The sequence below is a fragment of the Bubalus bubalis genome, chromosome 2 (genome assembly GCF_019923935.1).
Source record: "Bubalus bubalis isolate 160015118507 breed Murrah chromosome 2, NDDB_SH_1, whole genome shotgun sequence".
NCBI classification, from domain to species: Eukaryota; Metazoa; Chordata; class Mammalia; order Artiodactyla; family Bovidae; genus Bubalus; species Bubalus bubalis.
Genome location: NC_059158.1, coordinates 58,199,657 through 58,215,253, shown reverse-complemented (window position 1 = coordinate 58,215,253; position 15,597 = coordinate 58,199,657). Strand labels below are relative to the sequence as shown.

At 38.1% G+C, this 15,597-nt stretch overlaps 1 protein-coding gene across 13 annotated transcripts in view; it reads right to left on the bottom strand.

The window, feature by feature from the left end:
- The window catches only part of HIBCH (3-hydroxyisobutyryl-CoA hydrolase), a 116,224-nt gene that overhangs the window by 38,722 nt on the left and 61,905 nt on the right, over positions 1-15,597 (bottom strand). For all 13 annotated transcript variants that reach the window (XM_044932475.1, XM_044932470.1, XM_044932472.1 and 10 more), the window contains exon 7: positions 8,702-8,780. In XM_044932475.1, coding sequence (XP_044788410.1) covers positions 8,702-8,780 — 79 coding nt within the window. The remainder of the gene's footprint in view (positions 1-8,701; positions 8,781-15,597) is intronic.

The window sequence follows — 15,597 nt, the reverse complement described above, 5'->3', positions numbered from 1 at the left end:
AACAGACTGGTTCCAAATAGGAAAAGGAGTACGTCAAGGCTGTATATTGTCACCCTGCTTATTTAATTTCTATGCAGAGTACATCATGAGAAACGCTGGGCTGGAAGAAGCACAAGCTGGAATCAAGATTGCCGGGAGAAATATCAATCACCTCAGATATGCAGATGACACCACCCTTATGGCAGAAAGTGAAGAGGAACTCAAAAGCCTCTTGATGAAAGGGAAAGAGGAGAGTGAAAAAGTTGGCTTAAAGCTCAACATTCAGAAAACGAAGATCATGGCATCCAGTCCCATCACTTCATGGGAAATAGATGGGGAAACAGTGGAAACAGTGGCAGATTTTATTTTTTGGGGCTCCAAAATCACTGCAGATGGTGACTGCAGCCATGAAATTAAAAGACGCTTACTCCTTGGAAGGAAAGTTATGACCAACCTAGATAGCATATTCAAAAGCAGAGACATTACTTTGCCAACAAAGGTCCATCTAGTCAAGGCTATGGTTTTTCCAGTGGTTATGTATGGATGTGAGAGTTGGACTGTGAAGAAGGCTGAGTGCCGAAGAATTGATGCTTTTAAACTGTGGTGTTGGAGAAGACTCTTGAGAGTCCCTTGGACTGCAAGGAGATCCAACCAGTCCATTCTGAAGGAGATCAGCCCTGGGATTTCTTTGGAAGGAATGATGCTAAAGCTGAAACTCCAGTACTTTGGCCACCTCATGCAAAGAACTGACTCATTGGAAAAGACTCTGATGCTGGGTGGGATTGGGGGCAGGAGGAGAAGGGGACAACAGAGGATGAGATGGCTGGATGGCATCACCAACTCAATGGACGAGAGTTTGAGTGAACTCCGAGAGTTGGTGATGGACAGGGAGGCCTGGCATGCTGTAATTCATGGGGTCGCAAAGAGTCGGACATGACTGAGCAACTGAACTGAACTGAACTGAAGATTAAATGAGGTTTTAATGGTGAGGCCTTATCTAACAGGACTGGTGTCTTTATAAGAAGAGGAAAGACTCCAAGACAAAGGGCCATGTGAGGACACAAAGAGAGGCAGCTCTCTACAAGTCTAGGAGAGAGGCCTTGAGTGAAACCAAATCTGCCAATACTTTGATGTAGGACTTCCCGCTTCCAGCAAGAGGAATAAGTAGGAGAAATAAATGTTGTTTAAGCTACCCAGTCTTGGTATTTTGCTATGGCAGCCCAATACAGACCCAAATCTATCTATCTAGTTATGATTGTTTCTCCTGGATATGAACTCTCATATCTGCATTTAACCACACAGATAATAAACATCCCAGATATATAACACAGCAAACACAAGCCTTGAGTCACATTCCTCCAACCACACTGCTCCTTCTCTAGTGGCCTTATAGCCATCTAGCAGCACTAGCTAAACACCTTTGAGTTATTCCTGATTCACTACATCACAAGTTAACTCCAAAACATTTTCCAAATATAGCCTCTCTATTCCAACTTTACAGCTTCTTATCACTCCAAGCCTAAAATTATCTCTCTCTAGACTTGTGCTGCTCAATAGAATTTTCTCTGATGATAAAAATGTTCTGTAATCTATGCTGCCACCAGATATGGCTATTAAACACTTGAAATGTGGCTGGTGCAACTGAGGAACTGAATTTATTTAAATTAAACAGTCATATGTGATTAGTGGCTACAGAAGTAGATAACAGAACTCTAGATTAATGTAATAACCTTCTAACAAGTGTCTCTGCCATTACTCTTGCACATATACAATCCATTTTCCTTAAAGCAGTCAGAATGGTATCAGAATGTATACCAGACCACGTCACTCTCTGCTTTAAACTCTCCCACAGTTTCCCATAACATTTACGTTTAAATCCAAACTCTTCACCTGAGTTGCCTGTGTAGCTCTGGAAGAGCATAGTGTATCGCTCTGCCCCCGATTCAGACAGAAGACTCTATTTGGTTCCTTGAACAAATAAAGTAAGGCTTCATTCTTGCTTTAGACTAACTTTTCTTAATGCACAGTGTTCTGTTATAAAAGAACACTGTGCATTAAGAGAGAAATCTGTATGCAGGTCAGGAAGCAACAGTTAGAACTAGACATGGAACAACAGGCTGGTTCCAAATAGGAAAAGGAGTATGTCAAGGCTGTATATTGTGACCCTGCTTATTTAACTTATACAAAGAGTACATCATGAGAAACGCTGGGCTATAGGAAGCACAAGCTAGAATCAAGATTGCCAGGAGAAATATCAATAACCTCAGATATGCAAATAACACCACCCTTAAGGTAGAAAGTGAAAAAGAACTAAAAAGCCTCTTGATGAAAGTGAGAGAGGAGAGGGAAAAACTTGGCTTAAAACTCAACATTCAGAAAACTAAGATGATGGCATCCAGTCCCATCACTTTGTGGCAAATAGATGGGAAATAATGGAAGCAGTGAGAGACTTTATTTTCTTGGGCTCTAAAATTACTGCAGATGGTGACCACAGCCATGAAAATAAAAGACGCTTGCTCCTTGGAAGATATGTTATAACCAACCTAGACAACATATTAAAAAGCAGAGACATTACTTTGCCAACAAAGGTCTGTCTAGTCAAAGCTATGGTTTTTCCATAACTATGGTAGTCATGTATGGATGTGAGAGTTGGGCTATAAAGAATGCTGAGTGCTGAAAAATTGATGCTTTTGAACTGTGGTGTTGGAGAAGACTCGAGAATAACTTGGACTGCAAGGAGATCCAACCAGTCCATCCTAAAGGAAATCAGTCCTGAATATTCATTGGAAGGACTGATGTTGAAGCTGAAACTCCAATACTTTGGCCATCTGAGGTGAAGAACTGACTCATTTGAAAAGACCCTGATGCTGGGAAAGATTGAGGGCAGGAGGAGAAGGGGACGACAGAAGATGACATGGTTGGATGGCATCACCGACTCTACGGACATGAGTTTGAGTAAGCTCCAGGAGTTGGTGATGGACAGGGAAGCCTGGTGTGCTGCAGTCTATGGCATGCTGCAAAGGGTCAGACAGAATTCAGTGACTGAACTGAACTGAAATGAAGCTAAACATAGCCATCCAGGAGAATTACACTTTGAGTAAGATGGAGTAAGAAGGACAGAATTTACTCTTCGCCTGAAATAAGTATAGAAAAACAACTGCAGTATATGAAATAAGTTTTCAACATACTGGACCACCAAGCAGTAAAGGAAAGTGATGTCTGAATATCTGAAAACAAATCAGGTAAACCCTACTTAAAAGCTTCCTTGGTAGCTCAGTAGTAAAGAACCCATCTGTTAATGCAGGAGACACGGGTTTGATCCCTGGGTCTGGAAGATCCCCTAGAGAAGGAAATGGTAACCCACTCCAGTATTACTGCCTGGGAAATCCCATGGACAGAGGAGCCTGGCGGGCTATAGTCCATGGGGTCTCAAAGAGTCAGACACAATGAAGAGACTAAACAACAACAAGCCCTACAAAAGCTCCATCTTAATGCCTGGAGATACTGTCCAGGCCCAAAACAGTCCTAGATTTGAGGGGAATTAAGCTAAAAATTCAGGGAGAAAGAATTCCCAGAACAGAGTACCAGAGAGGAAAGAGCTGCACAGAGAGAAAACACTGGAGATCTGCAGAGTATCTCCCTTAAATCCCCAGCTTGATACTGATAAATACATGTGTTCAATGAAGAAACTGTGAGGTTAAGGAAAGAACCACAAGGAAGGATTACAGAGAACGGTACTGGGAATCTACACAGGGCTGAGAATAGTACCTGTTCCCACCAACCAGACCATGAAAGCTCAGGATTCGTGGAGGTACCGAGTAGAATGCAAAGAAGGGTCTTGCTTCAGTAGTAGGAAATAATTAGCCCTAGTCTGAATACTGCTCCAATCCTACATTAAAAACAAACAAAAAACCTAAAAGACTTGAACAAACTATTTCCAAGTAACTTAACCTCATCCCAGAAGCAAAGTAAAGAACATTTACAAGAAGGCAGATCTTCCTCAACTTACACTGGGGTTGTGTGTAGGGGTTACATTCTGATAAATCCATCATAAATTAAAAATACCATAAGTCAAAAATGCATTTAATACAACTAATCTATCAAAAAATCATAGCTTAGCCTCAGTTCAGTTCAGTTCAGTCGCTCAGTCGTGTCCAACTCTTTGTGATCCCATGAATCACAGCACACCAGGCCTCCCTTTCCATCACCAACTCCCGGAGTTCACTCAGACTCACGTCCATCGAGTCAGTGATGCCATCCAACCATCTCATCCTCTGTTGTCCCCTTCTCCTCCTGCCCCCAATCCCTCCCAGCATCAGAGTCTTTTCCAATGAGTCAACTCTTTGCATGAGGTGGCCAAAGTACTGGAGCTTAGCCTAGCCTACCTTAAATGTGCTCAGAACACTTATATTAGCCTACAGTTGGGCAAAATAATCTAACACAAGGCTTATTTTATAATAAAATATTGAATATCTCAGAGGATGAGATGGCTAGATGGCATCACCGACTCAATGCACGTGAGTTTGGGTGAACTCTGGGATTTGGTGATGGACAGGGAGGCCTGGCGTGCTGCGATTCATGGGGGTCACAACGAGTTGGACACGACTGAGCGACTGAACTGAACTGATTGAATATCTCATATAATATATTGAATATTGCACTGAAAGTGAAAAACAAAATGGTTCCAAGTACCAGATATTTATCTTAGTGATTAGATGACTGCCTAAGAGGAATGGCTCACTGCTACTGCCCAGCATCACAGGAGTATGATACCAGATATGGCCAGCCAAGGAAAAGGTCAAAATTCAAAGAACAGTTTCTACTACATGTATATTGCTTTTGCACCATTGTAAAGTCATAAGTCAGACCATCATAAGTTAGAAATCATCTATACAAAAGTAGCCAGCACCCAACAAAGTAAAGCTTACAATGTCTAGGATCCAATAAGAAAATACCAGGTATCTAAAACCAGGAAGATGTTACCCATAATGACATGATATAACAATCAAAATTGACTCAGAACTGACATATACATGAGAATTAGCAAACAAGGAGATCAACACAGTTATAATATACACATACCTTATGTTCAAAAAGCTAAAAACAAAAAAGATATTTTTAAAAAACACCCACATGATAGTACTACAGATGAAAACTAAGATGAATGTATAAGCTAAAAAAAATACCTAAATGGGACTAAGAGCAATTTTAACTTTGTAAAAGAAAGGATTAGTGAACTTGAAGATATAGGAAGAGCAAGTATCACGACTTAGCGAATGAACAACAACAAGGTGAAAAGAAGAAAATTTTTAAAAATGAACAATGCATGAGTGAGCCTAATAAAAGTTTAAATGGAGTTCCTGTAAAGGAAACGGTGGAACACAAAAATATTTGAAGAATTAAAAAAATAATAATAATAATAATAAAAATAAAAATATTTGAAGAAATAATGTCAAAATTTCCAAATCTGACAAAAACTATAAACATAACTAGACAAGCCCAACCATTAAAAAACATACACACACAAACATAAGAAACATGAAGAAAGCTACACAAAGGTACATCATAATCAAATGATCAATAGAAAGTTTTAAGAGCAGCCATAGAAAGTAAAAAAAAAAAAAAAAAAAACACACAGAGGAACCAAGATAAGGGTAAGATCACATTTAAACATCAGAACAGAATTCTATACCTGACCTCAGGTTTAACCTTAGGGGACTAGAGAAAGAGGCGAAACTGAAAGTAGAAAGGAGTAATAAATATCAGAGCAGAAATCAATAAAATAGAAAATAAATAAAACCAAAAAAAATGTTGAGATCAATAAAATTAACAAAATGCTAATTCGATTGATCAGAAAAAAACAGAAGACACAGTTACTAATATCAAGAATGAGAGACCCAGATACTGGTTCTACAGATACTGAAAAGCTAATAAGGAAATTAACTTTATGCTAGCAAATGGACAAACTTTTTAAAAGACTCAAATGACCAAATCTTGTGCAAGAAGAAATAGACAACTTGAAAATTCTATATCGATTAAAGATTTTAATTTGTAGCTAAAAACCTTACCAGGCCTAGAAAAGGAAACTCCAAGCCTAGATGGTTTCACTGGTGAATTCTACCAAACCAGTGGGGAAAAAAATAAAAAGGACCGATTTTACAAAACTTTTTAAGAAATGAAGCCAGTATTATACTGCATCAAAATGAAGCAAGGGTATTACTAGAAAACTACAGACCAATATACCTCATGAACACAGATGCAGAAATTCCAAGTAAAATTTCAGTGAACCAAACCCAACAACATATGAAAAGTAGAACACAACATACTACAGTGAGATTTATTCCAGCATGCAAAGTTAGTTTAATGTTGAAAAAACAATCAAGTAATTCACCATTAACAATAAACTAAAAAAGAAAAACTAAAAGAAAAGAAAAGGAAAAAAAAAAACCCAGCTGTCATATGAACAGATGCAGGGAAAAAAAGACAAAATCTAAAATCTGTTCCTAATAAAATCCCCCAGAAATCAAGCAATAGAAGGAAAGTTCCTCATCCTCATAAAGGGCATCTATGAAAAACCTATACCTAACATTATACTTAATTGGTGAAGACTGAATGTTTGAAGGTCCACTCTCAACATATCTGTTCAGCACTGTATCGGAGGTTCTACCCAGCAGAATTAGACAAGAAAAAATAACAAGTATCCAGATGGGAAAGAAAAAAAGTAAAACATACTTTACTTGTAAAGAACATAACTATATTTAGAAAATCCAATTCAATCTACAAAACATCTACTAGAACTAATAAGTGAATCTATCATGGCAGGATATGAAGTGGTGGTGGTGGTGGTGTAGTCGCTAAGTCGTATCTGACTCTTGCGGCCTCATGGACTGGAGCCTTCCAGGCGCCTCTGTCCATGGAGATTCTCTAGACAAGAATATTGGAGTGGGCTGCCTTTTCCTTCTCCCAGGATACAAAGTACAAAAGTCAATTTCTGTTTATCAATAACTAACAATCACAACTAGATTTTTAAAATATCATTTATAATATCATTGAACAATATTAAATTCTTAAGGAAAAATCTGACAAAGGATGTATAAGAAATTGAAAACTACAAAATTTGGCTTCATGAAATTAAAGAAGACCTAAATAAATGGAAAGATACACCTTGCTCACAAGTTTAAAGACTCAGTATTGTTAAGATGTCAATTCTCCCTAAAATGATAGATCCTAGACAAGCCAATGGATGGAGGAGCCTGGTAGGCTGCAGTCCATGGGGTCGCTAAGAGTCAGACATGACTGAGCGACTTCCCTTTCACTTTTCACTTTCATGCATTGGAGAAGGAAATGGCAACCCACTCCAGTGTTCTTGCCTGGAGAATCCCAGGGACAGGGGAGCCTGGTGGCCTGCCGTCTATGGGGTTACACAGGGTGGGACACAACTGAAGCAACTTAGCAGCAGCAGCAGCAGACAAGCCAAATAAAAATTCTAATAGGTTTTCTTGTTGAAACTTACAAAATCATTCTGTTAGGTAGTTAGAACAGGAAACAGGAGTCCAAAATGGAGGTGGCTAAAAGACAAGGAAGGGAAAAGCCCATGAAAATAGAACAAAGGAAGGTCAAAGGAAGGTCCGAGGACCAGAGTGAGGGCCTCAGGTAGAACAAACAGCACTCCTGGCTAGCCGAATTTACATAGGGCAGGCCCAGGGGGAGGAAAAAACATATAAAAGGAGGAGCCAAAGAGCTAGGTCTCTCTCTCTCTCTCCCTCCCGCGCACTGACGCATTCCCCAACTCTCTTCTCTTCATGTCTTCCTGTCGGCATGCCCTCACGCCTTGAGGATGGATTTTCCTGCTATTTTCTAAATAAAATAGAGCTGTAACACGGAGCTGTAACACTGATCTGTCTAAGAGCAATAAACAGTCTGTTCAAGACCCAAGAGCTGTGACGCGCCAAGGGCTTTAATGTCCGTCACTCCAAATCTTTGTTGTGATGAGAGAGAACCGAGGAGAATATACTCGCCTGACAACTCTCAAATTCATATAGAAATACAAATGATCTGTATAGCCAAAACAATTTGGGAGGGGAAAAAACAGAACAAAATTAGAGGAGTATCATTACTTGATCAGGACTTACTGTAAAGCAACAGTAATCAAAACAGCAGGGCATTAGCACCATGATCAGCACTTACAAAGGCATAAAGGCAATCAGCGGAGAAACAGAAGCTTTTTCCAAAAAATAATGTGGGAATGATTTAATCTCCATAAGCAAATAATAAACTTTGATCTATACCTTTGACCTAAACTTTGATCTATACCTTTGACCCACACCTCACACCACATAAAAAGTTAATTCCAAATTGAGACTAGATCTGAATGCAAGAATATTTCCTCTAATAATTTTTAATCTAAAATTAAATATATGTACAACAGAACTTAGCACAGCATTGTAAATCAAGTACATTTCAATAAGAATAAATAAATAAAATCAACTACAATGTGCTAGTGTTTCCAGTTAAATATGCTTGCTTTTGTGTTTTCAGATAAACCTATGAGCTAATATAAACTCTCAGGTATCTTCCTATAATAATTTTGTTTTAAAAGTTCTTTCTTTGCTGTAGCTCACATAAAATTCCATCAATTCCTTCAATAACAATGTAATTTGAAAAGTATCAAAATCTGATCATTCTAAAAGTAATTATTGTGGTGGTTTTTGTTTTAATTTACCTATTGCTGTTTCTGGCATCGCAAAAACAGACTTTTCGGTAGCCACTCGGAATTGCCCATGAACTGAGATGCCGACTCCCTAGGAAAAAGGCAAAAAATCACTTAAAAATAATGTGGGGGTAAAAAAAAAAAAATTAAACTCTCACCTTTATAAACATTAAAAGCCAAGTAAATTATCCCTATATATTATATATGAAGACATATATAATATGCATTATATATAACGCCTCATAAAGCATATCTTTAAAGGAAAGTTCAGGAGACAGATGAGAGGGAAAACCTAAACCGCACAATTCCAGAACTTACTAAGCAAAAAGATACATGGGTACCCCTGATATATGGAACAGATTTGTTTTAGCAGCAAGCCACCTTTCATCAGTGTCCTGTGTTCTGCTTCATATCCTCTCCCCCAACTCCTTCTCATTTCAAACCAGACTCAGCATTACAGAGTACTGACTATTCCCAGAACCACTGGCTGTTCTCAGTGGGACGAATCATCAAAAAAGCATAACCAAGCTCTTCTAGCAAATTTCAGTGGCCTTAAATAGAATGTTCACACATTTTATTTATTCACATTATTCCATCAAATAAAATTAGCAACATTTTTCTCAGCCATACCACTTAGGAACTGTTTAACTCTTAAAATTGGTTCGTAAGCAAAAGTTTTACAAAATAAAAAGATTTGGCTGAAATTCTTCTCTGATTTGATAAATACACTGAAAAGGACAAACTTAAGAGACGTCTCTGGAATAAACAGACATATTTGAATAAAATAAGAGGTATACATGTGATTACAAAGAATCCAAGTTTGTATCAATGCTCACATTGTGACATACATTTCCTATGTTATGTTCTTTTCACAATACTCAAAACATCTACTCATTCTTAATCCTTCTGAACCAGTGAATTCTATCTTTGGCTTCCCTGGTGGCTCAGATGGTAAAGTATCTGCCTGCAGTGTGGGAAACCTGGGTTCGATCCCTGGGTTGGGAAATGCCCCAAAGGAAGGGAACAGCTACCCACTCCAGTATTCTGGCCTGGAGAACTCCATGGAGAGTGGAGCCTGGCAGGCTACAGTTCATGGGGTCACAAAGAGTAGGACATGAGTGAAACGAATTGGCACTCACACATGCACGAGTTTTATTAATAATTTTTTGTATTATCGTAAGAACCCTTGCCTCACATTCTACTCCGCACTTTTGTTTATCACAATGTTTTCGTTGTCATTCAGTCACTCAGTCGTGTCCAACTCTTTGCAACCCCATGGACTGCAGCACGTCAGGCTTCCCTGTCCTTCACTACCTCGGAGGGTTTGTTCAGACTCATGTTCATTAAGTTGATGATGCCATCCAACCATCTCATCTCCTGTCATCCCATTCTCCTCTGCCCTCAATCTTTCCCAGCATCAGGGTCTTTTCTAATGAGTCGGCTCTTCACATCAGGTGACCAAAGTGTTGGAGCTTCAGCTTCAGCATCAGTCCTCCCAATGAATATTCAGGATTGACTTCCTTTAGGATTTACTGGTTTGATCTCCTTGCTGTCCAAGGGATTTTCAAGAGTCTTCTCCAGCACCACAGTTCGAAAGCGTCAATTCTTTGGCGCTCAGCTTTCTTTATGGTCCAACTCTCACATCCATACACGACTACTGGAAAAAACACAGCTTTGACTATACGGACCTTTGTCAACAAAGTGAACTCTCTGCTTTTCAATATGCTGTCTAGGTTTGTCATAGCTTTTCTTCCAAGGAGCAAGGATCTTTTAATTTCATGGCTGTAGTCACCATCTGCAGTGATTCTGGAGCCCAAGAAAATAAAATCTGTCACTATTTCCATTCTTTCCCCATCTATTTGCCATGAAGTGATGGAACTAGATGCCATGACCTTAGTTTTCTGAATATTGAGTTTTAAGCCAGGTTTTTCACTCTCCTCTTTCACCCTCATAAATGGGCTCTTTAGTTCCTCTTAACTTTCTGCCATGAAGGAGATATCATCAGCATATCTGAGGTTATTCATATTTCTCCCCACAATCCTGACTCCAGCTTGTGAGTCATCCAGCCTAGCATTTCGTATGATGTACTCTGCATATAAGTTAAATAAGCAGGGTGACAACATACAGCCTTGACATTCTCCTTCCCCAATTTTGAACCAGTTCATTGTTTCATGTCTGGTTCTAACTGTTGCTTCTTGACCTGCATACAGATTCCTCAGGAGGCAGGTAAGGTGCTCCAGTATTCCAATCTCTGTAAGAATTTTCCACAGTTTGTTGTGATCCACACAGTCAAAGGCTTTGGCATAGTCAGTAAAGCAAAGGAGATGTTTTTCTGGAATTCTCTTGCTTTTCCAATGATCCAACAGACGTTGGCAATTTGATCTCTGGTTCCTCTGCCTTTTCTAAATCCAGCTTGAACATCTGGAAGTTCTCTGTTCATGTACTATTGAAACCTAGATTGGAGAATTTTGAGCATTACTTTACTATTATGTGAGATGAGTCCAATTGTGTGGTAGTTTGAACATTCTTTGGCATTGCCTTTCTTTGGGATAGGAATGAAAACAGACCTTTTCCAGTCCTGTGGCCACTGCTGAGTTTTCCAAATTTGCTGGCATATTGAGTGCACTTTCACAGCATCATTTTTTAGGATTTGAAATAGCTCAGCTGGAATTCCACCACCTCCACTAGCTTTGTTCATAGCAATGCTTCCTAAGGCCCACTTAGGGCTTGTTCTTGCCTGCAGAATTCTATGGACAGAGGAGCCTGGTGAGCTATAGTCCAAGGGGTTGCAAAGAGTCTTACATAACTGAAAGGCTAACACTTTTACTTGTTATTGAAAACTAGCTTAATTCCTTTGGGGCCAGAGAACAGCCTGTCAGATTAATCCTTTGAAATATGCTGAGACTAATTCTATGGCCAATTTTGGTAAATGCTCCATGCACACATGAAATGAACATGAAAGTTACTGAATACATATTAACTGGATCAAGTTTACTGAACAATGTTCAAATCATGCGCGTGCCAGTAAAATGATCGTATACACACATATATATACTGTTTATGTCTGTTTCATCTGTTACTGAAATTAGTATATTCAAAACTTCTCCTAGGATTGTGATTTTGTCTATTTCTCCTTAAAGGACTTTCCAGTTTTTTGAAAGACCACACATTTTTAAATGTTTGAAAATATCACACCACTAGAGTTATCTCGAAGAGGCAGAGGCTTGTTCCCACTGTTTCTCAGAGTCATATGTTACAAAACTCATTAAGTAATTCTGTTCTGCTTCATTGCTAGAAACAGTTTTACACAATACGTATAAAATATCTTTCTATAGTTGATTATAATCAATAAGATTACTTTCAGAATGTGATCTCACTGATCTTAAGGAGAAAGGCTGAACAATTTTCAATGAACTGAACTAAGTCCTACCTGCTGAGAGAACAAGAACTGAAATTTAGGGCTTGCTGAATTGAGCCCCCAAATGTTACGCATTATGAGTTACAGTGGCCTGGATTCAAATAATCCTTCACATGAAGTGAAGATCAGTTTCAAAGCCTCTCATTCCTGACTGAATTGAGATGATCTGGGATGCTAGAGCCCTTAGCCTAAATACTACTAGATACAAAGGTCAGGAGATTATATCTTAGGGCTCAAATAATACTGAAGTAGAAATAAGTCAATCATAAATAACCATCACTTGATTAGAAATAATCCAACATAAGACCACATGACTAAAGCCTAATATAAAAAATACACAATAGAAAGATTCACAGGACATACAAATTTAGATTTGTTATACCTAACTATTTTTATAACTGTGAAATGTCCTTCTAAGCCAAGTACAAGTTTCTGCCATAAAATGTACCTTATTTGGGGATTCCCAGGTGGCACTAGTGGTAAAGAACCCATTTGCCAATATAGGACACAAAAGAGACGTGGGTTCGATCCCTGGGTCAGGAAGATCCCCTGGAGGAGGGCACAGCAACCCACTCCAGTATTCTTGCCTAGAGCATTCCATGAACTGGGGAGCCTGGCGGGCTACAGTCCATGGGGTGGCAAAGAGTCAGACACAACAGAAGCAACTTAGCACACATGCAAGCACATCCCTTATTTGATATAAAAATAACTATTAGCTTTATTTTGTATTGGTATGGTATCTTTTTCTATTATTTTACATTTAATCTTTCTGGGTCTTATAATTATGATATTGCAAGCATTCTGACATTGCTTTTTAGTTGGATTATTATTAAATAATTTTAATTGCAATACTGTATGAGCATGTGCAGATAAAATGAGTCTGATCCATATTTATAATCTCATATAGAGAATACGAATGTGGATAAGCATGAATAACTGAATATATGAATGTAGGCAAACTTGTAACCTACTTTAAGTTTCACATTCTTAAAGGCAAAACTTAGGCAATCTAAAACTGTTTTTAAATTAAGAGACGTAGCCAGCTGAGTTTCCAGACTGTTTAATAGACAAGAAAGGCTGGTATAGCTTTAAGGGTTTTAAAGAAGATCTCATTATAATTACTTTAAAAAGCAAAATTTTGTTGTTATTTAATCACTAAGTTGTGTCCAACTCTCTTGCAACCCCATGGACTACAGCCCGCCAGGCTCCTGTGTCCTTTGATTTTCTGTACAGGAATACTGGATTGCCATTTCCTTCTCCAGGGTATCTTCTCAATCCAGGGATCAAACGTGCATCTCTCACATTGGCAGGTGGATTCTTTACCAACTGAGCCACCACGGAAGCCCCAAATTAAAGCCTTCAAAATGCAAATCTGTTTATCTGATGCTTTAGAAATAAGCATCACTTCAGTATTTCAATATTGCTATTCTAGACAAAAAAGCAACATTAATTTTTAAAAACTGAAAATTATACGGGTATTTAAAGTTAATTTAATATAGTCAATTGTTCCATGATTTCCACTAAAGACAAGATTAATCCCCCAACACAAAACAAACAAACCACATGTAGAGCAATTTAGTTTGGTAGCTGAAAAAGAAATGCTCCAGATATTTCGGTATTAAATTTCCTGATTTTGGTGTCCTTATTCCAAGGCAATACATAGTGAATAATTTAGAAACAGAGGATTATCATGTCTCCAACATTCTCCCAAATGGTTCAGAAACTAGTCACATTTCGGAGAGAAGAGAAAATAAAGCAAATGTGGAAATAACAGGGAATGTGGATGAAAGATACATCAGAGTTCTCTGTACTACTTTTGCAACTTTTCTGTAAGTTTGACAATGTTTCATAATAAAACAGTCCTTTTAACCAAAATGAAAATAAAAATAAATGTTCCAGAGTAACCAGCACCAACAACCACAGTAAAGAAAACAACAAAGTCAGAAAGGCAGACAATGGGGTGATGTGACTAATGCTCACACACAGAGTCATGAATTTAAATTATAATCAGAGAGAATGAGTAAGCGCCTGTCCAGAACGAACAGTGCATCACAGTATCAGAGAGTATATGAGGGAGTCTTCTATCACCATCATTCACGATTATAAATGGTGTTTTGAAATTAGATATTTTTGTTAGAAATTCTAACAGATTTTTCATCACACATTATCTCACTATGGTATGAAAGTTAATATTATAAGTATCATAAATTTCATAATGTATCTTCAAGTCCACATGCTTTAAATTAGCAGCCTACACAGTAAAAACAATGACATTTTATTACACTTCTCACATTAATATTAACAGGCTAATACTGCATATTAGTGGTATTAACATAATGATTATGTAACATTAATGTATACCGATAGACTACAGAGATTAGCACCAAACACATTTTTTTTATTCTGCTTTGGATGCACATAGTTCATGCTATGTTTAGACAAAACATATTCAACAGAAACAAATAATTGAGGTAGAAATATTTAACTTATTTATGAATTAACCGTCTAACATCCTTGAAGGTACAGTTCTGCTTTAAACGAAAAACAGATGTGAAAGTTGCTAAGAGAATAAATCTTAAAAGTCTTCATCATAAGAAAAAAACATTTTTTTCAAGTATGTGCAGTGATGAGCATTAACACTGTTTCACAACATATACATACATCAAACTATTATGTTGTACACCTAAAACTAATTATACATCAATTATGTCACAATAAAAAAGCCAGTGAGTAGAAATATGAATTTTGGTACATCATACTTTAAAACATAAATTAGAAATAACTCTTACACACACCTCCTAAATTCATACTCAAGGTTTTTATCTCAATAACCACATTCTCCCAATATAACATTATCACATATTATATTTAAACGTCTGTATTTGTGACCGCATGGACTGTAGCCTGCAAGGCTCCTCTGTCCATGGGATTCTCCAGGCAAGAATACTGGAGTGGGTTGCCATTTCCTCCTCCAGAGGATCTTTTCCACCCAGGGGTCAAACTCAGGTCTCCTGCATTCCAGGGAGATTCTTCATTGTCTGAGCCACCAGAGAAGCCCCTATATATTTAACAGATGATTAAAAAGAGAGGCTCTAAGAAACCACTGCCTTTTATCATATATTCAAACAAGAAGGGTTATTATAATAGAGGAACTCTTAATAGACCTCAGATTTACCAAAAATTTCTATTAACTCCATAAAACATTAACTAATATCCATATTAATTAGCATCCTAAAAGCTACTCTCTGATATGCCTGATACAGGGCTTCCCTGATAGCTCAGTTGGTAAACAATCTGCATGCAATGCAGGAGTCCCCGGTTCAATTCCTGGGTTGGGAAGATCCCCTAGAGAAGGGATAGGCTACTCACTCCAGTATTCTTGGGCTTCCCTTGTGGCTCAGCTGGTAAAGAATCCACCCACAATGCGGGAGACCTGCGTTTGATCCCTGGGTTGGGAAGATCCCTTGGAGAAGAAAGGAAAAGTAACTCT